The following is a 26331-nucleotide window of genomic DNA, read 5'->3' as shown; positions in this document are numbered from 1 at the left end:
AGCCGCAGATTGAGATATTGGAGCCGTCGGCCGTCTTCCTTCATCTGAATATACCAAGGCATTTGTCTACGTTACATATACGATAGACTCCCTGAAGGTGAGCCATCTCACATACGCAGGGTAGGCACGCTACAAAGCAATACGGAAGCGGTCAAGGTTGAAGCTGTTGGTACTGGGTGTATCTGGATGCGAGAATGGCACTTTAGAAAGTACAGAGACCACCGCCGCAAGTGTCGCAGCAACGATTTCCGTAACTGCAAACGTGGCCGTCGGAAGATGGAAACATTGGCGGGAATATTGCTAGAGTACACCAAGAAGTGAAAACAAATTCAGGCAGACGCAGATCTGGTCGGCACCAAACAGAAGAACAAGCTCCAGAAGAATAGAACCAATCCCCTTCACCGACGTCTCGACTTGCCCTTTCCCTTACCATGCTCGTCTGACCCAGAGCTGGATGACTTGGATAGAACGGGGAACCGCTCTTCGTCCATCAGCCGACTCTCTGCTTCGGCTGCGCTCAGTTGCAGAGCAAACTCCAAGTCATCATCCTTGGGGGGCGCCGTCGGAGCCTTGCTACTGCCAGCCTTCGTGTTGCGTGAAGGTGTGCCATGCTTGGATCCTTTCGCATATCTGATAGGAATGTCGAATGCATTGCTCTGCGGCGAAGAAGACACCTGCTCACTGTCCAACAAGCTGAGGCGAATGGCTTCTTCAAGATCCGCATCGGCTGTTGTGGGTTCAGTTTCTTCCGTCAGACACAAAGGCAGTTGGGGCGAAGAAAGCGAGCTTGTAGCATTGTCGGCCATCCTCTTCATCTTGTCCGAGGAAAAGGCCTCTTCACTGAGCATAGTAGCATAAGCAAGCAGCTCTTCTTCGCTGGCATCCTCACCCAGAAGATTGATCCCGAACCTGCCACTCAGACGTTCTTCTTCTTTGCGTCTTAACATCTTCTCCCTCTCCATTTCGAACCTCTCATCGCTAATGTAGTCCTTTAGAAGTCCGCGAGCAGTAACACTGACTTTCTGGCTAGCTGGTGTCGAGTTACTGCCTCTTTCTGATCGGCGGCGCAACTGACCCCGTTTGCGGCTTTTGTAGGCATCAGCCGCAGTTGAGCTGTACGACCAGTAGCGAAGATAAGCACCCAAAGAGACCATTCCGCGCAAGACGGTAGGATCTGGATCTAGGACAATTGCACCAGCCGCGTAGTAGTTGTTGCCAACACCATGCACTGTGGCTTCAGCTTGAGCAATGCGTCGTCTTGCTCTGTCGGAGAATCGTGAGTTCAAGGTCCTGATCGGTTCATTTGTCGAGGCCAAGGGATCCCAAGCTTGAACTAGGCCTTCATTGCCTCCATGGACGACGTACAGCGAAGTCAACGCAAGTGAAGCGATTTGTGGAGACTTCGTGTAGATGATCCGAACGGGTTGAACAGTGTTGACGACCTCGGGACTCGGGGGGAGGCTGGCGCGCATGTCCCAGAGCATGACGATCCCTGACATGGTACCAATGCTCATCAACCGAGCTCGATGTCCGGGAATCTCAGAAGGTGAGCTTGCCGTGGGCACATTACCCAAAGGAGAAGCCAAGGGCGAGGAAGCTGTTGAGCCACCTGACATTCCTAGGAGAGGATCTTCATTGATTGTTAGCGTTGCAAGTTCGGATTCATCCGCAGCCACGGCCGAGATGCGGATGTTTCTGTGGTCGGCGAAGGAAAACTGCGAGATACGCCAATCTTCTTGGAACTTCGAGTCCACGCTCTCATCCTGACTCGACGTGCGTGACCTTGAGATGCTTGCCAATCCTGGCGAAGACATTGTGTCCCGCGGACCGCCAAAAATCGAAGGTCTGTTGATGGTGGACTGGATGGTAGGCCAGCTTTCGAGATCAAAGTTGACGGCGATCTTGCTCTTGCATCGGGTGAACCGTCGGATCGCTGCCGGAATGCCCTCGTCAAGCCCGCTTTCAATGAGGAAGATCGACTCTCCAGCTCCATGATTATCATCGCCAGCATGATCGACCAACATCCTGCGCCTCATATCCCAGCCCTCGCAAAGACTCTGGAAATGCTTCGGCTTGTGGACTAAGAATTCCTCGACTTCTTTTGTCTCGGCGATGATCTGCTCCTGGCTCAGACCGCATGCATCGCTCGAAGTGCGTGGTGTGTAGCTTCCGTCCGCTTGTGCAAGCCCGAAGGGATCTGGCTTCGCTTTTCTCCGTGTAGCCTCCACAAGCGACCACTCCACACTTCGTCCCGTCTGCCATGCCAGGCGATCGATGTCTTCAGGTGAAGCTTTACCATTGAAGTCGGGTCTGGTAAGAGTATCTGTAAGGCAGTATACCTCTCCGAGCGCATTGAGGACCGTTGCCCAGATGCGACGAGACCCGAGTCGACGGGGAGATACATTTTCGTCAATTGAGATGGCAATAATCGGCACGCCCGGAGAGAGCACCCACTTTGCTGTTGGCTCGCCCTTCTCGTAACGGCGATCATGAACTGGGTTGACGCCGAGCGCATATGCAGCGAGGACGCCGTTAGAGAACCCAGCAAGAAAGCCAAAAAGTCCGTTGGTCACTTTGAGGGGCGCCTCAGACTTTGCAATCCATACCGAACAAACTGCACAGCCAAGCATATTCACTTCGGGAATACCCAAAGTATGATTCGCCGCCGATGTGATCGGAACGAAGCGGCCACGCTGCTCGCTTGTGGAAGTGTAGAGCAAACGACCATCGGGGCAAGCCTCTCCATAGACCTTTCCATAGGGTTGGCTAATGTCCATCACATTTGGCATACCGACCACATTACCTGGCCCCAGTCCGTAGGGTACCTCGCCAGGAAAGTAGTCTGCGAAATGCTTGAAGGCCTCAAAGTCGGTTAGACCCCAATTCCCCGGCTTTCCGGTGCTAGGTTCACTAACGGAGACGCCTCCTTGTTCCACAGCCCCATGCATGAACAAAGGCTGCTTCTTGTTCAAGCCCGTGCCAAATGTAGCATGAAGATGGCTGACTGGGTAGTATAAGCCGGAGGCATAAGTGATGACGGCAGCGGCGGCAGCACTACTGGCATGGCGAGATGCGCCGGATCGAGCAACAGCTTCCAGAGCAGGTCTTCCTCGCCCAAGGGACCGCAGTAACCGGGTTCGGAGTATGTATTCGCTTCTCCACGAGGACAGTGCCGACAGTCGTGTGAAACTCCTTCGCTGTGCTCTTTCTACATCAAGCACCGATTCTCTCGCGGCCTTGCGGGCGCCATCATCGAGCGCCTCCGACCCGGGAAAGTATCTTGCAAACGCGATGCGCCATGCATGAGGTGTCGTGACCAATCGGTGAAACCGCTGGCTGACCAGACTCATCGAGGATAGAGTCTCCGGCGGAAGATGGGAGAGGATGTGCGTTAGAACCTCTGTCCATGATTAGCAACAAGTCAAGACACACGGCATGCATTCGCACCATTTGGAAAATCCTCGATAGAGGTGGTTGGTAGTTTGCCCTTGGCAGAGGGGACGACCTGGAAGACCATGCCATCGGTTCGTTTCCGGAATCGTGTATGGGCACGCTCATATTCATCAATGCGACTGCCAGGAGATCCTTCTTGCGAAGAGCTGTCGGGACTGCTTAACCGTCCGGCGTTGGGTGACCGTCCACGCCGCGTCCGTCCAGAACTGACGGAGACAGCGTCAGTGTCGTCCAACGCTGGCTGATGCACTCCGGCACTGCTCCCGAGGAGTGTCCCGCCAGAGGCCTGCTGTTCAATGATTGGAAGTCCATGCTGTGCGGGAGGTTGAGAGGATTGGGTTGATTCTAATGAAGTCGCGTTGAGGGATGCTTCGGGAGGCGCAGGTAGCATAAAAGGATATATTGGATGGTTGGGAAGATAGTCAAGACTGAACCAGAGGATGGATCAGTCCAAAGAGAGGCTGCGCTGGTGGCGGAACTCGAGTAAGAGGTGGGAGACTTGCAAGAGGGCTTCGAGCAGAAGAGAATGTGTTATCAGAGAGGCTTGAACTTCAAGTTGGTATCATATCGAGTCTGCGGCGACTGGAGACTCTTCTTCCGTCTTCATCTTCGCGCGATTCGCGAGGCGCCAAGGAATTCGGAGACATCATTTCCTATTGGCCAGAGTATGACTACCGCTTACCTAACACGGATTGCTATACTACTACGCAGTACTAACTTGCATAGGAGCCTTGCCGTTTCTCCTACTACTATCACTCACTACAGCATACAACTTGACTCGTTCCTCCAGGCTGCTGCTATCTGTGGGGGATTGGAACTGACACACTCACTCTTCCCGTGTCCTTTTCACTTGTGGGGCATTGACATGTTTCGCGTCCTTTCATTGAAGTGTTGAAAGGGCACTTTCGGTTTGCTCCTTGAGCAGGCAGCCACCGCGCTATCTTGAAACAAGCTACTCATTCAAACGTTTCTCATTCATTTCTTCTTTCAGCTTTAACGCGTTTCCCTGCCCTATGAAGTAAAGACACAATGGCGGACACCATTTCAATTCTTGTTGCCACAGACAACCATGTGGGAGCCTACGAACGAGACCCGATCCGTGGCGACGATTCCTGGAGGACATTTCATGAGATTATGTGTCTTGCGAAGGAACGCGATGTCGACATGGTGCTTCTCGCTGGGGATCTATTCCACGAGAACAAACCCTCTCGAAAGTCAATGTACAATGTCATGCGGTCACTACGGCTCAACTGCCTAGGAGACAAGCCTTGCGAACTTGAAATGCTCAGCGATGAATCAGAACACTTTGACGCCACCTTCGACCATGTCAACTATGAAGATCCAAACATCAATGTGGGAATTCCCGTGTTCTCCATCCATGGTAACCACGATGATCCGACAGGAGATGGCCACTATGCCGCGCTGGATCTGCTTGCCGTTTCGGGTCTTATCAACTACTACGGCAAGACCCCTCAGAGTGACAACATCGAAGTCAAACCTGTGCTGATACAGAAGGGTCGCACCAAGCTCGCTCTATACGGCCTTTCCAACGTTCGGGACGAGAGGCTCTACCGCACATTCCGAAACGAGAAGGTCAAGTTCCTTCGACCCAGCCAGCAAATGGGCGACTGGTATAATGTGATCTGCGTCCATCAAAACCACCATGCCTATACAGAGACATCGTATCTCCCCGAGAACTTCCTACCACCCTTTCTTGACTTGGTGATCTGGGGCCATGAGCACGAATGTCTCATTGAGCCGCGATGGAATCCAGAAATGAACTTCCAGGTTATGCAGCCAGGCTCCTCTGTTGCTACCTCTCTCATCCCTGGCGAAGCTGTCCCCAAACATGTGGCAATCGTCACGATCAAAGGGCGGGAGATGAAAAGCGAGCCGATTCGCCTAAGAACAGTGCGTCCGTATGTCTACAAGGACCTGGTTCTAAGCACCGACAAGGAAGCAGTGAGGATCGCCAAGAACAAGGAGGAGCATCGACCCGAACTCACGCGGTATCTGATTAGTATCGTCGATGGATTGATTGAACAGGCCAAGGCAGAATGGCAGGAGGCACAAGAGGAAAGACAAGCCGTGGATGAGGAGCCGGCAGAATGCCCGCTCCCGTTGATCCGACTTCGCGTTGAGACGACGCCTGTCGATGGGGTGGCCAAGTTCGACGTGGAGAACCCACAACGTTTTTCCAACCGGTTCATCGACAAAGTCGCCAACACCACGGATGTCGTCCAGTTCCACGTGAAAAAGAGGAATGCAGCAGCTCGCGCCGCCCGAGATGCAGAAGCGGATCGTGAAGTTATGGCCAAGTTCCAGGGTCTCGAGAACATCAAGGTAGAGAAACTGGTGCGGGAGTTCCTCCAAGCACAGTCCTTGACGATTCTGCCTCAGAACTACTTTGGCGACGCAGTGGCTCAGTATGTAGAAAAAGATGACAAGCATGCCATGGAGATGTTCGTGAACGAGTCTCTGGCAGATCAAATCAAAAATCTGGTCAAAATGCAAGCTGATGCAAACGACGACCAGGAGGACGAAGATCTTGCTGCGCAGATTAACGAGCAGCGCGCGAGAATGGAAGAGATGTTTGCCAAGGGTATGCTCAAGGCCTCGGCCAATAAGGCTCGCTTCAAACCAAGACCAGACGACTGGGACAGCGATCAGGGTGGTCACTGGGAAGAACAGCCTGCGGCACTGCTTCGCTCGTCTGAAGATCTGGAAGAGAACGAGGAGGACGAAGAAGAAGAGGAAGATGCGACTCCTGCTCCACGTACCGTAGCCCCGACCCGAGGAAGAGGCCAAGGCCGAGGCAGGGGCGGTAGAGCTGGCGCAGCTACAGCGTCGACCAGGAACACCACCACCACCACCTCTAACAAAAAACCTGCAGCGTCTTCAGGTCGAGGGCGCAAGAGAACTGTCCCTGATGAAGACGAGGAAGACGAAGACGAAGACATCGCCATGTTGGACGATGACGAGGATGAGGAAGAAAACTCTCAAGCCTTGTTCTTCCCAGACAAGCGCAAACCCACAAGTACCAGAGGCCGCACGACGACCACAACGCCCGCTTCGTCAGGTACTAGAGGCAGGAAAGCCGCTTCGCCGGCGATAAAGAAGCCATCTGCTCGTGCCGCAACAACGAGGGCAAAACAGTCAACGCTTAACTTCACCATGTCACAGAACAGCATTCTTGGGAACGGTCAAGGTGCGAGAAGCAGGAGTCAAAGCCACGACATTGAGGATGACGACGACGACGATGATGAAGACGCCTTTGAATCGGCTCCTGCAACCAGAAGAAGACGCTGATGTAATGCTCCATACCATATCCTAATGGAGGAGCCTTGTCAGCGGTGGTGAAATGAATGCCTCTTCATGAAGGCGGACGGTATGCTTCCTCGGCGCAAGGGAACAGGTGATTTTGCACTTGAACCAACACCGAGTCTTGTGCTGTGCCTTGTCTTGCAGACGGAGACTAAAAGAAAAACAAAAGCAGTTTCTTTTTTATTGATTTTGCGCTTACGAGCACACGATAGTCATGAAAGAGACCATGAATTGATCAATATCAGCTAAAGGTTGATCCTAAATTAGCGAGCGGCGAGAAGGTGCACAATGGCATGATGTATCGGTTTTGTAAGATAGATATCGGGCTTTTCGCCAACTTGAGATGCTTCTCATTCCGTATACTGCAGTGCGAGTTCCTTTCCGCGTGCTGATCTCTGATGAAAAAAGATGCCAACCATTCGGGACCAAGGTAAATGAAGTTCAATTGCCGGCGGCGTATCTTTATGCCTTGAAATTCTGTTCAACTGTGGGCTCTCACGCTCTCACGACGTTGTGTCGATAACAGCGTGATAGTGATGTAGGTGTATAATATGCATATCTCGCACTCAATCTTTCTTCGGCTCGACCTTCGCAGGAGCCTTAGAAGCCGCAGTTGCATCCGCACTCCCGCTCGCAGCATTGGGTGTCGAAGATGAAGCTGAAGCAGCGCCGCCAGCCCGTCTTCCACCACCACTCTTCCCACCGCGCTGTCCTTGTTTCGATCCTTGGCTTGGCCCTCGAGCATTACCTCGTCCGCCCCGGCCTCCAGCTCCACCTCCAGATGCGCCTCCTCGCGAAGAATCTCGCGGCGTAACAGGTGGTGTGCTACCTGCAGCCGCCGGAGCAGTCGTGGTTGGCGTGGTTGGTGTTGATCCTGGTGCAGAATTGGAATTTGCGGTCGTTGGAGTCAATCCGGGTGCTGTACCGACTTTGGGCGAGCTCGTCCTCGAGCCAGCAGCTGCTGATACCACAGCCGCCGGGGCCGGTGAAGGAGCTGATGCCTGATTTGGGCCGGTTGTACTCGCCACTGCTTTGGTCGTTCCCGAGCCAGTTTGAGTCTGAGATCCCTGACCTCCCCGCTTCCCATGCTGTGGTTTGTTCTCCAGCACGACAACCTGACCATTCGCAACTTTGACCGGGCTAGCCACCATTGCCTTTTTGAGCGCATCGGCTTCGCTGAAGTCAATGTACCCCAGACCTTTCTTCTTGTCGATCTCGCAGCGAGATATAGTGCCGAATTCTTTAAAGACAGTGCGCAAGGCCTCCTCCGTGATCCCCTGCGAGGAATTTGCGTGTTTGAGGAATGCAGATTTCGCGCCGGCCGATGGTTGGGGACCGGCCTTGGTAGAGCGCTGAGACGAGGTTGCAGCAGGCTTGGCTGATGCGGTGCTGGCAGTGCGAGAGGCTCGTGGTCCGGTGGGCGGAGCTGTTGTCGTTGGTGTAGATGGCTTTGTAGTGGTTTTCTGCTGCTCTAGAGTCCCTGAGGTCTTATTCGAAGGAGCAGCTACTGGTTTCGTGGATGAACCGGTCGCAGCCTCTGCTGCAGTAGTAGTCGAAGTCGAGGTTTTCGGGGTCCGCTGTGACTTGCTTTCTTTTGCGACCAAGCCTAGATCACGCTGAAGCATGCGAGCAGCAGCGCTTGCGTTACCTCGCTCCCGTTCTCGCTTGGCTGGTGTTGACGCTGGTGCCACTGCTGGTTGAGACGCCATTGTCTCCTTCTTAGACTGCTTTGCTTCGCCTTTCGCTGGGGTCTGCTTCCCAGGCATCGCAGCAACCGACTTGTTGATGGCCTTGACAGCATCTTGGGTCGCCTTGGCTACTCGCTCTTTCTCTTTCTCCTTATCCTTCTCTTTATCCTTCTCCTTTTCTTTCTCTACTGTCGTGGGATTCTTACCCTTGACGACAACGGTCGGACGAGTCTCCGACTTCGTTGGCTTTGCTTCTTTACTTTCACGAGCCTTTGCTGCCTTCGCTTGAGAGGACTCCTTAGCCTTGTTCGCCTTCTTCTCCTTGATATACTGGACCAAGGGCGTGATGGAGACCTTTTCCGACTTAGCATCGGTAGCATCCACTCCGTTTGAAGCAGCCTTGGTGATGGGTTCGGTCAGGCTTTGCAGGAAATCGATGAATTCTTGGTCTTGGTCAATGGTGCCTTGTCTTCCATCATTTCGGACACGGCCACTGGGCGTTTTATTGTAGGGTGCAAACTCCAGAGAAGGAGGTCCTAGCAGGCACGGGTCCCTGCTGGTGTTTTTGGCATCCTGAAATGACGCTTCCTTGACCGCTGCAGACAGAACATCCAGCAAGGACTGTTCCTTCACTTTGATATATGCTCTCGCCGGTCGAGATGGCTTAGCGATGCTATGTCTGCTCAGTAACCATACAAAAGCAAACGGAGAGCGTCTTACTCTTTGGAAATCTTTCCATTCTTGAAGGCTGCCCATTCTGTCTTGCCAGCGCCGACTTTCCACTCATCACCTAGCACCGCCCAGAACTCGTTCTCGGTCAGGCCAGGCGGCAATCGTCGAATCACGAGTCTCAGTCTTGGAGCTGGAGTTCTTGCTGTAGATTTGGACCCGGACTGTGGGGTTGCATTCTTTCTAGTCGCTGCATTTACAGGCAGAACGCCTCCTGAGCGTCCCTTTGTTTGGTTTGACATTGTTGAACGATGTTGTGATAGTAGTCGACACAAGAGACAATAGCCACGTCGGTGAGAGCTATGTGAGTCTCAATGTCTCAATGGAACCTCTATTCAGCTTCACCACAATAACAAGCATGTGAAACACCAGTCACTCGTGAGTGACGGGAGTGCACGAGTGAAAGACATGTGTTGGTGAGTCTCTTCCTCCTCTCCCTATATATATCGGCCTTTTTCCCCTCCGGCATCGGAACGGATTTTCTTTCTTCCGGTTACCCATATCAAATCTGTCACGTGGCAGGATGTCGGCCCCTGCCACAAAGGCCTCCTCGCCCTCGTCGTCTCCTGTTGGCATTGACGACAACGAGCCCGCCGACCATATCGTCGCCGCCTCCTCTTCCTCCTCAGCACGCCGCCCTGCCAGCATCGCCGACGCTTCCTTGACCAGGGAGGCCGGCAGCGAGCAATTTCCTGTTTTCGTGGAGGAGAGCCCCGAGAACACGCCCTCCTCACCTCCCCTCCCTCCTCCCCGCCGCCGGTCACGAAACGTGACCGAGCTTGACCTCCGTGCCTTCCGTGGTTTGCCTAAGAAGAAGGTGTTTGACTACGTCGATCTTGTCAAGGCTCTCCGTTTCCCCTCTGCGCCCGGCGAATTGCCAAAAGCCCCAGTCAGCCAACTGGGCAAGGAAGCGACCTACACACGAGCAAATCCCACTCAGGTCAACTCCTTCGAACCTGCACCATGGGCGCAGTAAAGGTGCCAGTCCCAGGCCCAGCACGGCTAAAGAGATCGGCTGGCCCAGACGAATGGCTTGAAGCAGCGAAGAACTGCAAATACCTTTCAGAATACCACATGAAACAACTCTGCGAAATCGTCAAGGAGTACATGATGGAAGGTCAGTCAGCTTGCGCAGAGACTATGAATCTATTTACTGACCAGAAGCCAGAATCAAACATCCAACCCGTTTCCACTCCAGTCACGATTTGTGGCGACATCCACGGTCAATTCTACGATCTACTCGAGTTGTTCAGAGTAGCAGGAGGCATGCCGAATGAATCAGCTCCAGAAACACCCGCCACACCCGCAAACATCATCACTGCCGCAGACATTGAACCCCCTACCACAATCACGAATCCCAAGTTGAAAAAGAAGCTCAAGCTTGGAGGTGCAGAACACCCAGACACCCCAAGCGAGAAGAGTAGCGAGGTCAGTGACGCCGAAGATATTTCCTCATCACAACAATCAGAACCCGAAGACGAGAGATCAGAGTCGGGAAATGTCATTTCGCGCAGACAAGACGCGAATTTCATCTTCCTGGGAGACTACGTCGATCGCGGATACTTTTCACTCGAAACACTCACACTACTTCTCTGCTTGAAAGCAAAATACCCGGAAAGAATCACGCTGGTAAGAGGAAACCACGAATCCCGCCAGATCACGCAAGTCTACGGCTTCTACGAGGAATGCGTTCAGAAATACGGAAACACCTCGGTCTGGAAGGCCTGTTGCCAGGTCTTCGACTTTATGACACTCGGAGCAATTGTTGACGGCAAGATCTTATGTGTCCATGGTGGTCTATCCCCAGAAATCCGAACGTTGGACCAGGTCAGGGTTGTGGCTCGAGCTCAAGAGATTCCTCACGAAGGAGCATTTTGTGATCTTGTGTGGTCGGATCCAGAAGACGTTGAGACCTGGGCTGTGTCACCGCGAGGCGCCGGCTGGTTGTTCGGAGATAGAGTCAGCCAGGAATTCTGCCACGTCAACGGACTCAATCTCATCGCACGAGCCCATCAACTGGTGAACGAAGGTTACAAGTACCATTTCAAGAGCCAGGATGTGGTCACAGTATGGAGCGCACCAAACTATTGCTACAGATGCGGAAACCTGGCATCGGTGTGTCACGTTGACGAGGACTTGACGCCGACCTTCAAGCTTTTCAGTGCGGTGAAGGATGAGCTACGACATGTTCCGCCATCCAGGGGCGGGAGAAACGAATACTTCCTCTAAGATGACCGAAGCATTCATCAAGGGAGAAAGAGGCGATGTGCTTCAATCACCACAACGGATGACGACGTAGAGCTTCCGGGCTTGGGCAGAGATGACGACGATTGGGCTTCCAGCGATTCGAGCTTTCTTGATACGGAATCGGCCATTTTCAGCATAGCAAGGCGTGGTGGTGGCTGGTTGGTCGATTGGCTGGCTCAGATATCATGTACAATACCGGGGGAGAGCTAGATACATAGCTCACACTGCAATGAACACTCTTGAGGACGAAGGTGGACTATTCCTCACCTGCTCATCTCGATTTCCTGTGCACTCGAGCAGTTTGCTTTCAATTCAAGTTCCTTGTGGCGTACAGCCTTGCGTTGATCTCACATTACGTTCGTAGGTGGAGTCAAATCCCTTCTCCCTATCGGGGAGTCTTGCACCTCTCCGAATTGACGAGCATGGACATGATATATATCTCTAGCATGCGTCAACTTCCTCAACCTCCGGAGATCCTGACCAAGATGCAGAGGACATGCGGAGGACCCTCGCCCGATTTGCCCAGAGCCTGAAAACCGGCCAGGCGAACACGAATCTCATCCAGATCCGCAATGGCACCTTCTACAAAGAACATCCTCGAGCCGATCACGGCGACGCTTCAGCTTCAACGAACAACCCTCCCCTCTTCCCGAACCTGACCTTTGAATTGCCTGCCACGGTACAACATGGAGACCGGCCTGCGCCGAGAAAAGACCAGCACTGGGCGGTGATCAGCGCAACTGATGGAACAACATTCCTCGAAATTCTACGAGGCTCACACCTCTGTTTCCCACCGAACGCGAGATCGTACCCGTACCTGGCCTCGGACGAGATCGACCACAAAGACCATCGGCTACGCGTCCTTTCACGGGCCATCCAGTATGTCGGGTTCAACAGCGGCAAGGGCCATGGGGCCGGTGGAATAAGAGGTGCATATCTAAGTGCTCGCTACGAAAGCCGCAGAGAAGAGACCGACTGGTCCGTCTTACAGTATTTGAGAGGAGAAACAGAACTGAATCCTTCCCAAGATTCGCCGGAGAAGCATGTCGACGAGACGCTTCTGCACAAGGTCATCTCGGACCTGCGGCTGCAGAGGTTGATGGACATGCCTGTGAGCAATCTGAGCAATGGCCAGACCAGACGAGCTAGGATTGCCAAAGCCCTGCTCGGCAAGCCGGAGCTTCTGTTACTGGATGAGCCGTTTATGGGTTTGGATCCTCCGACCCTGGTTACGCTGTCGCCCATGCTGCGCGAGCTTGCCTACCGATCATCGCCTCTGCTGTTGCTCGGGCTGCGTCCTCAAGACCCGATCCCGGACTGGATCACACATCTTGTCGTGCTCGGACATAACCATTCGGTGGCGTTGATGGGTGAGAAGAACCAGGTGCTCTTCAGCCTGGGCCGGTGGCTGGATCTGATGTTGTCGACGAAGCTTCCAAGTCACAACACTGCCGGGCGTAGACTTGACCACGAGATGGCAGCGCTCATGACTGCAAAATACGGGCCTCCTCCATCTGGTGTCGGCGATGTCCTGAGTGGAAATGGGATCTCGAGACATCCGGTTTTCCAGCATATTCACGACCCCAGTTTCGCGCAGTACCTATTACCTGACGGGACGATCGACCCGACGAGGCTCTCCGAGGAGGACGCGGTGCGATGGCAAACAGCCCAGACCAAAAGAAAAGAGTCGAACGCAGACCTCGACGACCTGCTCACACTCACAACCAGCCTTCCGGCCAATCTGGCAGGTGCGGAAGAAGCGACACCCACGCCCTCCGGATCTCAAACTTTTCCCCCTTCTCTAACACAGAGTCCTCACCCTGCAAGCAGTGAACGGTCTCTAGGCGATCCGCTAATCGAGCTTCACTCCGTGGTCGTGAAGTACGGAGACAAGACCGTCCTAGGCCACGGCCCGGCGCAACCAGGCTTCGCCGAGCCTGGCCTGAACCTCACCATCCGACAAGGCACGCGCCTTGCTCTTCTGGGCCCCAACGGCTCCGGCAAAACAACTCTTCTTTCGCTGCTGACATCCGACCATCCCCAATCATACAGCCTGCCGATCAAATTCTTCGGCCGTTCACGACTGCCTACGCCCGGCCAGCCAGGCCTATCCTTATGGGAAATCCAATCTCGCATCGGCCACTCGTCGCCGGAAATCCACGCATTCTTTCCCAAACATTTACCGGTGCGGCGTGTTCTGGAGAGTGCTTGGGCGGAGACATACGCCGGCAAACCGCAGCTGACACCTGAGCGGACCGCGTTGGTCGACACCTTCCTCAACTGGTGGGAACCCGAATTGAGACAAGACAGTCCTGGCACTGGGACTGGGAGTGAGACTGGAAACGACAAGTCGAAGAATCTGGACTGGGCTACGGACCGGCAAACCCACGCCCTTGGCGTGCTCCCCTTCGGCACCCAACGTCTATTACTCCTCCTCCGCGCCATCATCAAACAGCCTGACATTATCATTCTGGACGAAGCTTTCTCCGGTCTGTCGGCGGAGACTCGAGATAAAGCAATGGCCTGGCTTGAGTATGGGGAGGCACGGCCCACCACTCCGGCGGCCACAAGACCCCTATTCCCTGGTCTGCAGGACACTCAAGCCCTTGTCGTGGTGTCGCACGTCAAAGAGGAGATTCCAGACATGGTCGACGAGTGGGTCCGTCTGCCCGGCGAAGAGGAGGTCAGCGAACACGGCCGCGGCGTCGAATTCGGCCGGTCGGCCAAAGGAGATATCCGGACCGGAGAAGGATGGATGAAAGTTTGGGGACTTTAGAAAAGAACAATCCTGAGTTCTCCTCCTGATCTTAGTCCTACCTACCTGTACATACCCCTGGTCCTCGGGTATGATGGGGGTACAATAGGACAGCGAATAAGATAAGCCAGTGACATTACAGTGGTTCAGGACTATATAGATGGTATATCAGAAGAGAAGATAGGTATACAAAATGTATAAGAACTGGATCAGTATGTCAAAAAAGAAATTTGACAATGGAATGATCGGTATCTGGATGGTATGTGTATAACAGTTACATTTGATGAGAAAGAGAAAGTTGGTACTAGTATAGAACCCTGCTGGATCAGGATGATGCCGGAGTATATAATCCCATTCCCGTCTGTCTACTTTCTACCTTCTACTTAGCCACGCTTCACTTCGGCCCTCTTCTCCATCGTCCTCCATTCCTCCATCGTATGTATCAATGGCCGGAGCCGGTAATATGGCATGGGTTCTATCAAAGCGCGGGCGAAGTGGTGTGAAGAGGCAGGGCGAGATGGAAGTCAATGCCAGGGAGTATTCGCACCAGCAGGCTGAAGAAACAACAAGGACGGGGAACTCTCAGAATATCCGAATCCAGGGTTCGAGGTCAACAGGAACAGGAAACGAAGTCAATTGTCAACCGTCAATCTCGACGCGCTGTATATGGTATCTCCCTTTATCCATTCCGTTCATTTCCTGTCCATCCAAAGGATCCTGTTGAAAATTCAAACACAGGGGAGGTCCTCTTGCATTGTTCAATCAATCTCGCGAAGAGGCTGGGAACAGGCCACCAACAGAAGTATCAGAAGCGATAGATACCTCAAGACTCGGTAGAAAGAAAATAAATCAAATTTCATCTCAGACGTTCCAAGCATAACGATTCATGTCGTCGTCGTGGAGAAAAAGCACCCTGGTACGTGAACTCCTTTTCTCTCTTCCCTTTACCTTTTCTCGATCTCTCATCTCGCCCACGGTCGGAAGGCCAGCACCAAATCAATAGTAGATATATCATTTAGCGAGATGTCAGAATCAGATGGTCCGGTAAGTATATCAGTGGTTTGGTTTCACAAGACAGAACAACCTCAGTTGGCTTCCAGGTCATGATCCCTAATTTCAGATCTCCGGGTGGCTGTTTGCCAACTGGAATTGTCATCACCGACTCGACTAGTATTCCGCTACTGACTGATCTCGAATGCTACTCGATCGTCCGGGGATCATATGATACGGAATGCTGAACGCAGAAGCGCTGCTGGATTGGCTCCGTTGGCTTGACTGCCGCCGCATGCCTGCATTGCTGCTGCTCTGACGCGAATGCATAGATACTCGGGTATGTTGCTGTTGCTGTTCTCCACTGGAGGCCTGAGATGGTCCAGTGATATTGCTCGTCGGTCTTGTCGCCGAATGCTGGGGCGATGAGACAGGAATAGGAAAGCTAGAAAGTGAGATTTCACCCGGGCTCGGCGGAGGCTGTTGCTGACGGCCATAATGAGGGCCTGAGTCATGTCCCTTGTCAAGGAGCAGAGATGGGAGTGGCAGAGATGGTGACGGTGACCGTCTTGAATCGATCTCATGGGTGAAAACAGGCGGGCCTGGGCCGTTGGGGTCAGGACCCGCCTCTACCTTCTGCTTGCCTTTCTCATTGCGGGTTTGACGTTCTTGGTTGTGTTGACCTGCCAGGCCGGAGGATCCAGAACCATCTGAGATTCTCAGTGTCGTGAGATTATGGTAAGAGGTCTCGGATCTACCGTCGGCGGCCGATTCGTCAGTTTCGACCTTGATCTCTGGTGGAATCGGTGACCTGTTCCTGACCCGCGCGAAGATGGACGATGAGGCCGCAGAATTGCTGCGGTGAGGAGACATGGTCCGTCCCGACACCCCAGCTCTTGACGACGACCGCACTACAGGTGCCGGTGCAGAATCTAGGAAGGTCTCGTTCAAGCTTTCTTGTAGTCGGATCAACGCCGCACGAGCCTCGTCTTGTTTCCGAGCGAGTTCAGCCTCATCGATCGTGGACGCAAATATGGGCGGTCTATACCTGGGGACTTGGCCGGCATGATACAGTCTACCATGGCTTGGGTCATGGCTTTGAGACCGCCCCTGATCTCGAACCTGTGGTCTTTTCGCACGTCCAGCACCGTCAGATTCTGTGTCTTCAGGCACGCTACTGAGCGTGGATCTAGTTGCCATGTTGGCGAAATCTCTTGTGATCACCCCAGGCATACTGTTTGCACCCACTTGATCATTTGCATGCAGACCATCGGAAGGTACATCATGGCTGTGTGGCTGAAGTGACGGTCTAGACGACGTCTCTCGTAGGTATGATGTCGTCGATTCCGATGCTTGTGGCCGTTCTTTATCAGGGACAGCTTCTTGCTTCTGCTGAGACATGGCAGCGCTTCCATTGACGGTCGCTTCAGAGCGTGGAACAGATGCTTGCCGGATCGAGCGACGACCAGCTTCAGCCTGGGTCTCCGCTGACTCTTTGTCTTCGGTAGACTCTTTCTCTATGGAAGGTTGGCGCAGTGGTCGTTTCTCTGTCACCACTTGCTGCTCAGCGGTTGATCCATTCGTTTGTCCATGTCCTTCAGTAACAGAATCAATTCCCGCTGTACTTAGGGCTTCCAATACCACACTCGCGCGAGGCGATGAGGTGGCAATGGTGTTAACGGCTGAGAAAGCGCTCGTAGATCGGGGATACCTTGCTCGAGCGTCTCGGGCCAATGATTCTGAAACACCGTCTCGAAATTGCTCGGATTGCGCGAGCTGAGAAGCCTCGATTCGCACCTCGTCAGAAAGCGTAGAGGTTGTATTTGCCCGGGGAGAACTTGAAACAGTAGTCCTGTCCTCTGTTGTGGGTCCAATAACGGCAGACCCTGGAATCCTGCGCAAGGTGTCGAGGGTTGCGTTTCCGATGACAGGGGATGAGCTATAGTTTGACTCGGGAGTTATTTCAGAAAATACGTCTGAATCATCCCCAGTCAAGTCCAGGATTGTGCGATTTGGAAGTTTGATTGCGCGCCTGACGGAAGAGCCGTTACTAAGACTTGAGGGTGACCGCACAGGATATGCAGCTCCTTGCGAACTAGTTGTGCCTTTCATATAGCTCGCACTTTTAGACTGTGAAGTTTGTGGGGGTTCACTTGGTCTAGTCTGAGACACATCAGACGGTGGAAGCTGATAGCTGCGAAGAGTCTGGTTCCGCACGATTTCCTGGCTTGGACGGCTTCCAGCATGTTTGACGATAGGCCCCAAAGACCTATACGCAGTTGCGTCTGAGCCATTGGGGCCTATCAGAGACATATGGCTTGTATCCTCAGTGGTCAATGCAAGTCCTTTGAGTTGGTGCCCGGGAGCGAGTGTTGCATCCTGCGCTTGATGACCCTCGAATGTCCGATCGCTCTGTTGGCGAAAGTGAGAACCATTGGGACCTTGCATATTCTGATCCGTCCATATAGGGCGATCTTCAGGTTTTCTAGATAGCCTGGGATATTCGCCGATCCTGCTTGACACACCGTTCGGTCGCTCGGTGGGGTGTAAACGGACGAATCCCTCCTGATAGGCCGAAGGAGAGGCCTTAGCACTTATGGTTGAAGGCGACGTCGGGGATGCATTCCTGATGGCGACGTCTTCCTGATATTTCGAGGAAGAGAAATACCCATTCCGGGAGCTTTCGAGCGCTACTTGTGTGAGATTCAAGTTGCGTTCTGCAACATCTTCATTGTATTTTGAAGGAGAAGTCATGCCATCCGAAGTGGTGACGGCAAATATGTCAACGTATCGCGGAGCCTTAGTTCGGAGATGGGTTTTGGAGTAAACATCCTCTGAGTCTCGATAGTGTTGGTCTGATATAGCGATGGCATCCGCCGCACGATTGACAGCACTCATTAGACTATCCGTACCAGAGGTATCGGGCCGTGAGACTGAGGTCGAAGGCCTCGAGGTGCCGTCCGGTATAGCCTGCATTCTGCCAGCGAACCCCAGTCGCGGAGCGCTGGTCGCCGTCGACATCGGACTCGCAGCACTGGAAGCATGGTCTATCGAGTAATGCTGCCCCTGGGTTGCGCGGGGGCTGTTTTTGCTGGACCGACCACTTTTATCGGTACTCTGACTCTTCCGCAGACTGCCCACCCCAGAGTCTTGCATACCATCGTGACCCTTGCTTCTTCGACGGCTCCATAGCTTCTTTAGACCGGTGTCCATGGCGTTACGGGACTGTCATCCCTTTGTTCCAGCAGCAAATGTGTCCCCAGCTCATAAGTAATTCATGACGACGGTCATGAAACGTTCCAGCATGCATGACAAGACGCTCTCGACAACGCACTGAAGAGAGGGGAGCATTGATCCTAGAACGGCAGGCTCATAGACGCGAAGGGTAGCTTGTGGATATAGGAAGTTTTCGCGTAGGAGGCTGTTGTCCGAAGCAGGAGGTTGGACGTCTGGGTACTGCGTTTTGAGGGAGAATGTCACATTCGAAAGTGGTGTAGATCAGGGCATCGCTCGCAAGAAGTCGGGGACAGGATACGTTCGCATGGTACGTACTTGTAGAATCCAAAAACCAAAGCAGTAGTGATGAGTTGTCAAGGGAGGCTGGAACTTCAACGGGCATGACTGAGAGAAAGTTGACAGCTGTAAGTCACCCACTGGGACCCGGGCAGCGCGCCGCATGTGGAGGTCGAGATGATGGAGGAATGGACCATGGCGGTTGTCAAAAAAAGAGGATGCAGGCCACGCACCCAGCAGCATCTGCCATCTGGCATCTACCGTCGTATAGTAGGCGAGCGTCCAAGCCCACCCACACCACTCACTGCTAACCTATTCCCGTTGTTCACGTATCTGTAGAGATATCCTCCGGCCTGGACAGGCGATCAGTGGATGGATGGTCGGCGGACCAAAAGCAGTCAAACCCAAGACTTCGGAAGAGGAGGACGAGTTGCGGCTGCAGGCTGCAGGCTGTTCTTTGCTCTGTTTGGTGTCTAGCCGTAGCACCTGCTAAGTACCTAATAAGCATGCCTAGCAGTCTCTTCAGCTCATCGGCGGCGCCTCTCCCACACTCCACTACTCCCTCCAGACGCCCGTTGGAAAAGCCACTTGCCCTCGACGATCAACCGTCCATTATCCCAACCATACCTACGTATCTTCCTCCGCAGGTTGTCAGTCTTCTTCACCAAGTCGGATAACAGAATGCAAGCAAAGCAAGCGTACCCTTCCGCTTCCTTCCTCTACAGCAGCTCCCTTCCTCTTCGCCCGGCTCCGAGATCCTTGACCATGTTTTAAGATCCGATGCTGTACGATGATGGACCCATTGTGGGCGTGGACACCCCGGGTTGGAACGTCCCGGGATGATGGCCCATTATTAAACGCAAGTTCTTAGGCTGTAGGGCTCACCCCTGTTCAGGTCCAGACGATCTTTTAACTGGAAGATCGGAGATAGCAAAGCAATCCGTGGATAGAGAGCTTCCCTGAGGCCACCCACTATAATGCTCCAGTCACTGATGGGGCTAGGGGCTCCGAAGGCTCATGATCCCCAGGATGACCTTGCAACCCAGCGCTTGATGTTGTCGCTTCGGACTGGCCACGTCGACTTGATTCTTCCAGCCCTTTGGATCTTTTCAAGTGCGAAGCCCGTCACTAAGCAAGCTTTGCGAAATGGCCTTACCGGGGTTGACTTCCGAATGACCATCGTTCATCTGCAATAAAAATTACTCGCGAAGTCGAAGTCCGCTTTGCGTATCTTGGACAATGGAAGCAGTCGAGACGACTCCTCTGTATATCGGGGTCTCAGCTATGCGCTTATGTGAAGAGCAGGCATCCTATGCACCGGTCGCCCGAAGGTTATGTCTTTCACGTGGCATGTCACGCCAAGGCCCTGTACTAGTAGTACGGCATACAGCCAAGGGTAACACAAATACAAAATGCAGCTGCAGTTGGTGCAACCCGCGATGGGAAAGGAAGTCTGTTCTGCGCCCGTCGCATGCTGATCTGCAGTATGTACCTCCCTTTAAAATCTATCACACTAAAACGACCATGCACGAGGCGCTTCAACCAACACTGCCGGACTAACCAGTACGTATGTATCCTTCCGATTTCAAGGCGAAGCTGCAATAGAGCATGCTTCCTCTAGTCACGAGGACCAAAAGCCTTGTCGTAATCCGTCAGGGTGAAACGGTAGCGGACCTTGCCGTTGTAGACTCGCGACACAGCTTCGGAGCATCCAGCTTCTGAGATGGGGATGGTCTCGACCCATGGGAAGAGTTTCTTCTCTGCCGCCAGCTTCAACATGGCCAAACACTCGGGTCTGCTACCGATGTGACTCGCGCCGATTGAACTGCCGTTGGCCATGAATGCCTGTGGCGGGAAACGGGGCAGAGGCTCGTCCGGAAGACCGACTTGATGGAAGGGCGCATTGACTTTGCAGATGGACAGGTAGTCAGCAATGTCGAACTCGTGCGTCATGTCGGCGGTGTTGAGGACGAAATCAAACGCAAAGGCATAGTTCTTGGCCCAGCCCTTTTCGCCACTTGTCACGAACTCCTTTGCGCCCAGCTTCAGGGCATCTTCCTTCTTGCGGGGCGAGTGAGAGATGACCGTGACCTCGGCACCAAGAGCGTTGGCCCACATGACTGCAAAGTGACCCAGGCCACCCATGCCGACCACGGCCACCTTTTTGCCCGGACCCATTCCCGCCCGCACGAGAGGAGAGTAGGTTGTCAAGCCGGCACACAGCAAGGGCGCGGCGACCTCAGAGGGGATCTCGTCGGGGATAGGGAAGGTAAAGTATTCGTGGGCTCGAAGATGTGAGGAGTATCCGCCCTGCGAAATGGTCTCGTCCGGATCAGCCTCCTTTGGGTAGGGTGCTCCGTATGTGTCGACCTGGTGCGGGCAGTAGTTCTCGTTGTCGCTCTTGCATTGAGGACACTTGAGACAAGCCCAAATTTGAGCGCCCACGCCCACACGGTCTCCCACTTTGACACTCTTGACTTCCGAGCCAACCTTGACGGCGTGACCGACGACCTCGTGGCCAACGCAGAGAGGTAGAGGAGCTCCACCCCAGCCGCCGGTGATGGTGTGGACGTCGGAGCCGCAGACACCGCAACACTCGATCTTGATATCAATGTCGTGGTCGCCGAACTTTTTTGGTTTGAACTGTAGACGAGGTCAGCCTTCTAGAACAGTGGCAAAATCCAATGTGGAAGCGGAGCGCCTGACATACTGTCTTCTTCTTGAACTCGGTCCATTTTTTGTGGTCTTCAACCATGAAGCCTTCAAACTCGTCGGGGTAACCCATGATTGCTGATGTGTTTGCGAAATCTGGGCGTGTCTAGGTCTGGAGACGAGTATCTGGATTGGGTGGCCAGATATTGTATTGTTTTCTCGACGGGAAATGCAAGACGGCGGATGCGAAAAGACAGCAAAAAGATCAGAGAGAGGAGCGAACGTTGTGCAGTTTTTATCAAGTTCAAGTTGATCAACACCCACGCGGGGCTCTGCGACGGCTACAGACGAGGTGACATAGTAGTAAGTGGGCATTGAGCGTTGGGAAAATAGGCTATACTCCCAATCAGCCGTATCTATTGGATGTACACTTGTCGTGACGTACTTTAGTGTTCATCTACCACAGCTACCACCCGCTACTACATCACCGGCGGCTGAGATGAAGTGGGAAATTGAGCAGTAGTGACACCACCGACTGCGCGGTGGACGACTGTCGGCCAGCCATTCAAGTAGTACAGCGACACGTTAAAACTACCTAGGTAGGTAATAATAATGCTCGGGTGAACTGGTGGGCCTAGGAGGCCTTAGCCTAAGGCTCTAGGCGTCAAGTGGTTGACGATTGGGGCTTAGGAAGCTCCTTAGGTCTTTGTATGGGCGGGAAAGAGATCCCCTCCTCGTGTGCAATACGAGACTTGATACTACGAATTGAGTACCTAGTACAATAGGTAGTAGGTATGATCGTCCTTCGATATCTACAAGTTGGCCCAAGCTACACCACAGATACCACAATATTTTTCTCCAGACACCCCTCTGATCTGTAGACAGCTCCTACCTGATCAGAAGTCGTCTGAGATCTACCCAGATCACACTCAGCTAGGTATGCTAAAGTTGACTTTCAGTTACTCGGTGGTAAGGTAGCTTCTGGAAACTCTGTACTTGTAGGTACCTAGTAGGTACCTGAGTTTTTGTTCATCAGCTCTCTCCGTACCCTCGCCGGGCGGGCTATGTCTCGCCGAAGTTACCTCGGCATCCCTGTGCCGAACGAATACTGCGCAACACGACGATGACAAGAACTTGAACGCTCGTTGCAGTTGTGCCAGTGTTGCTGAAATCTCAAGCGGCTTCTGGTATCCGAAGGTGCCATGATAACTCAAGTAGCTCGTACCTGCTAATTAGGGTATGGAACAGTGTGACTGAGAGAGGTTGCCCGATATGCATACCGGATGAGAATACCAATGCCAGTCAAAGGCGGGTTGTGCATGCTCTGCGAACCCAGAATATATTTCCTCAACACCATCTCTTGCGTTGTATCATTGTACAGCTACCACAACACACCAAACACTAATAGGTACAGGTACAGGTTACAGCTCATCGTCTACGTTATCCTCGACGTAGTTAACAGCTTTCCTCTTCGCAGTTCTTCCGCTCGTCGTCCGCGTGGGCGCTCGTCGCTTGATGTCCGACGCTGGTGACGATGACGCTGCAACTTCTTCTGCATCTGTGAGATCAGGCATGGCCGACCCGGCTTTCAAGTCATCATTGTCGTCTGTACTCTCATCCAAATCAGAAGCCGCGTCGCTGGTGCTGGGGGTCGGAGTGGGAACGGATTTGGCGCTTTTCTTGCCTCGCGGTGCAGTACTGGAACGAGGAGCGCGAACAGGCTTCGTGCCCTTGGGCACATCGTAGACACTTCTAGCTTGGGCACGATCAAGCTTCGCATTTGGCGTCGACGCCTCCATACTCTCGGATGCGCCCCCGATGGCCGAAACCACATCCGTGCCGGCACCAGCCGCGGTGGCCTCCTGAGCTGCTTGCCACGCCGCCTTCTCTGCGCGCCTGAGAGCGGCGCGCTCGGCGGTTGTTTTGGCCTTTTCGGGATCTCGGGGCTTGACTTCTCGCTTCTTCGGACGCAGCCACTCTTCCATCCCTGGCGGCCAGTAAACACGCCCTTCAGGGCCACCCATGCCGACTTCCGCGTCTGGAATGAGAGGGGGAGGTCGGGCTTCTTGAGAATCCAATTCATCATCTTCCTCCTCGTCTTCGAGCGGCAACTCATCGCTGCTCCGGGACTTCTTTTTGGCACGCTTCTTGGGCTTCTTGGGTGGTTTCCATGCCCTGTTCTCGTCGCTGCGTACATGTGGGATCATGTCGTTGAACGTGTCGAATCCGGGCAGCTTGAACGTCCGCATCAATTCAAACACAGCCTGCTCTTTGTCTTTGGCCTCGATCATGAGGTCCATATCCGCTGCGCACGGTGGAAGCGTTGCAACTCGAGGATTGTGTTTACGTCGTTGCCGTGCTGTGATCGCTGAGGGAGTCGGTTCCGAATAATGCATCTTCTGAGTGATCCTCTTCCGGGTCCATGTCGCCTTGATCCGATCGTATAGGTCCATGATGTCCAGCGTGCCCTCACGGATCTTGTCGGTGTCGAAAACAATGTTGTGGTGATGGAAGTCGAGGACAAGGGGGATGTTCAGCTCTTCGCACACAGGCAGCAGGTCGTGCACGCTGTAGCAGACGTCGTCATTCTCAAGGACCAGTCGGTCTTTGATGCCTTGCGGCAGTCCAAGGTAATTCTGCCTGAACCGCGCGATGGTGGCGTCCTTATCACCAAACACGCCTCCCATGTGCAAGATCATGACGGCATCACGGTTCTGTTGCTCGGGAAGTTTCAAGAGATCAAGCAGTTCGCAGTGATACTCCAGATCGCGGATTGAGGCGCTGATGACTTCCTTCCTAGGCGACCCAAGCTGTGTGAATTGGCCTGGATGTGTGGTAAGACGGTGACCGAGTTCAGCAGCCACGCGGCCCGCTTCCGCCAACGTCTCCGAGGCAAACGGTGCCAGCTTGTACCCATACACGTCGTGGCTTGCGAACGGGAACATCTCTGACGACAGCCGCATAAATTTGATACTGTACTTGTCGTTCCACCGCAACATCTTGACTATATCCCGAGCATTGGCGAGGCCGAGCGCTTCCACATACGCCTGTCCCCGCACAATATCGGCCGGTTGGTCTTTGTCAGGGCGGTTTTTCGTCGCATGTTCAGGCTGTGTCGGGTCTTTCAAGGGGTGACGATGTTCGAGGATCGATGCGATGCGGCATGTGCGTGATGAAAAGACTGGGGGGTTAGAGTACCGCAGGTAAGTGTTCAAGCAAGCGTATCCTAACCTCCCTTTCCAGGGGAGCGGGAGGTAGGAGCTGTTCACAGGCGGCGGGCGGGATAAGGCTATGCTCAGTTCTTCCAGATCAGCATCTTCATCGCCTTCCGCTTCAGGATCTCCTCTGTCCAAGCCACTGTCCTCCTTTGCGGGGGCGGGTTTGGGGAGACCTGCCTCGGTCTTGACCTTTGCTGACGGCGTGGCTGTTTTCCTCTTCTTGCGTGCCTTGTCACCTGGCCCACCTTGCTCAGCATCAGGGGAGGCTCGCAGAGCTTCCGGTCCGTCTTCTATCTTCTCGTTTGTGTTCGGATTGGTGTCAATGTTCGCAGGAGCTGGTTGAGCTGCCCTCCTCGAGCTTGTCTGACGAGCGGGCACCGGCGCAGGAGGCATCATGCTGGAGGCCACTGGCGCGAGGTTAGGAGGCAGCGTTGTTGGCGTCGAGGCGTCAGCTCCAGCTCCAGCTACAGCTAACGAAGTCCGCTTGCGTTTTGCCATTGTGCTCAACGGCGATAGAGACCTGGAGAGTGCCAAAGAGAAACGAAATCCAGGAGCATAGACACGAGAAAGCGATCTATTAGAACGGTGTCGTTGTAGCTGTGGCAAAGGTTGTTTGAGTGCTACGACAGGTCGTAGTCTGGTAAACAGATTGGTCATTCGACTATCCTCGTAGTAAAATGTCGTAAACAGCTGTCCAGCATCGTGTCCCCCTCCAACAAGAAAGAAAAGACCCAAAACACACCCCGTGTCCCTTCATATTGTCGACTATTTGCCAGCCCTTTTTCCATTCTTCAGAATCCCAATTCGGTTGCTGTCACGACGTCATGGACTTTTCCAGCTTGGCGGCTCAAACATTGGGAAAACTGCTCGTAGCTTCAAGGTACGTGCGGGCTTACCTAGAGCGCGCCGCTTTTATATCCGCTTACCTCGCATCTTACCCTCCTTCTACCCTCCCACCTTCCTCTTACCCTTCTACCTAGCTCGCCCTTATCCTTTAGTTACCCTCGCGTCGACCGGGGTCCCGTTGCCTCTATGGCCCTATATGTACGCCGGTCGCTCTACTAGGATCTAAATTTAGCGGCGATATATATCTAAGACCGTTTCTGGGTTTCTATATCGTCCGGTCTCCCCTTATCACGAAGACCTCTAGGAATACCCCTAGGGGTTACACCGAGATACCTAAGATAGGTACTAATAAGGCACCCCTATCTTACTTAACTCGTATAAGAGAACTCTTCTTCTCTTTATACTTCGAATCTTATCTTCTGTTGCCCGGAAGCGGTACTGCGGGTGGGGCCGTGGGAGATCACAGTATTCTCTCACCAGCATACAATGTCACAGCCAAAGATGTTGAGACGATCGTGGAGAGGACCGTGAAGACTATTAAGAGCAGGTTGGGTTGATCTTGAGCCCCGAGTCAGTGGTGGGTCGGACGTCAGATATGGAGGGTCCGAATTACACCATGTAGTCTTGGACGAGGAGAGACTCATATATGCCCGCGCAGGAAAGATAGGACTAGTGGTGTTTGCTGATGATCGCATGGGCAGTATATGAGCTGGTGTTCTGTTTTCAGCAGCCGAGCACGGCCGTGATATCCCGCCATGTCACTGTCGCAAGCATGATGAAGTACCAAGAATCCACGTGGACCCTTCTACAAGTCTGTCGTATATCGCTTTTATATCCGAGGTGTTTGTCAAACATTGTGACGGCTCCTCCACTACGCAATGGCGATGAGTACTACATAGCCTTGATAGCCAAGCAC

The 26331-nt window shown here is 53.4% G+C and overlaps 8 protein-coding genes across 8 annotated transcripts; 3 read left to right on the top strand and 5 right to left on the bottom strand.

The window, feature by feature from the left end:
- Positions 1–398: 398 nt before the first annotated feature.
- Positions 399–3350, bottom strand: A1O1_02784 (uncharacterized protein; the record flags this gene model as incomplete). The annotated part of the gene is made up of 1 exon (XM_007723694.1): positions 399–3350. The coding sequence occupies one exon, from the start codon at positions 3348–3350 to the stop codon at positions 399–401; it is 2952 nt and encodes a 983-aa protein (XP_007721884.1).
- A 1132-nt stretch (positions 3351–4482) lies between these two features.
- On the top strand, positions 4483–6762 carry A1O1_02783 (double-strand break repair protein MRE11; the record flags this gene model as incomplete). The annotated part of the gene is made up of 1 exon (XM_007723693.1): positions 4483–6762. The coding sequence occupies one exon, from the start codon at positions 4483–4485 to the stop codon at positions 6760–6762; it is 2280 nt and encodes a 759-aa protein (XP_007721883.1).
- Positions 6763–7343: 581 nt separating this feature from the next.
- Positions 7344–9436, bottom strand: A1O1_02782 (uncharacterized protein; the record flags this gene model as incomplete). The annotated part of the gene is made up of 2 exons (XM_007723692.1): positions 7344–9138; positions 9186–9436. The coding sequence occupies 2 exons, from the start codon at positions 9434–9436 to the stop codon at positions 7344–7346; spliced, it is 2046 nt and encodes a 681-aa protein (XP_007721882.1).
- Positions 9437–10157: 721 nt separating this feature from the next.
- Positions 10158–11423, top strand: A1O1_02781 (protein phosphatase; the record flags this gene model as incomplete). Its single annotated transcript, XM_007723691.1, has 2 exons — positions 10158–10311; positions 10363–11423. 2 exons carry the CDS (start codon positions 10158–10160, stop codon positions 11421–11423), a joined length of 1215 nt encoding a protein of 404 aa, XP_007721881.1.
- Positions 11424–11937: 514 nt separating this feature from the next.
- On the top strand, positions 11938–14217 carry A1O1_02780 (uncharacterized protein; the record flags this gene model as incomplete). The annotated part of the gene is made up of 1 exon (XM_007723690.1): positions 11938–14217. One exon carries the CDS (start codon positions 11938–11940, stop codon positions 14215–14217), a length of 2280 nt encoding a protein of 759 aa, XP_007721880.1.
- Positions 14218–15363: 1146 nt separating this feature from the next.
- On the bottom strand, positions 15364–18399 carry A1O1_02779 (uncharacterized protein; the record flags this gene model as incomplete). The annotated part of the gene is made up of 1 exon (XM_007723689.1): positions 15364–18399. One exon carries the CDS (start codon positions 18397–18399, stop codon positions 15364–15366), a length of 3036 nt encoding a protein of 1011 aa, XP_007721879.1.
- Positions 18400–20316: 1917 nt separating this feature from the next.
- Positions 20317–21484, bottom strand: A1O1_02778 (alcohol dehydrogenase (NADP+); the record flags this gene model as incomplete). The annotated part of the gene is made up of 2 exons (XM_007723688.1): positions 20317–21342; positions 21410–21484. The coding sequence occupies 2 exons, from the start codon at positions 21482–21484 to the stop codon at positions 20317–20319; spliced, it is 1101 nt and encodes a 366-aa protein (XP_007721878.1).
- Positions 21485–22772: 1288 nt separating this feature from the next.
- On the bottom strand, positions 22773–25067 carry A1O1_02777 (uncharacterized protein; the record flags this gene model as incomplete). The annotated part of the gene is made up of 1 exon (XM_007723687.1): positions 22773–25067. The coding sequence occupies one exon, from the start codon at positions 25065–25067 to the stop codon at positions 22773–22775; it is 2295 nt and encodes a 764-aa protein (XP_007721877.1).
- Positions 25068–26331: the final 1264 nt, after the last annotated feature.

Source organism: Capronia coronata (assembly GCF_000585585.1).
Source record: "Capronia coronata CBS 617.96 chromosome Unknown acBCG-supercont1.2, whole genome shotgun sequence".
NCBI classification, from domain to species: domain Eukaryota; kingdom Fungi; phylum Ascomycota; class Eurotiomycetes; order Chaetothyriales; family Herpotrichiellaceae; genus Capronia; species Capronia coronata.
The sequence above is the reverse complement of the archived record's forward strand: the minus strand, read 5'-3'. Positions and strand labels throughout refer to the sequence as shown.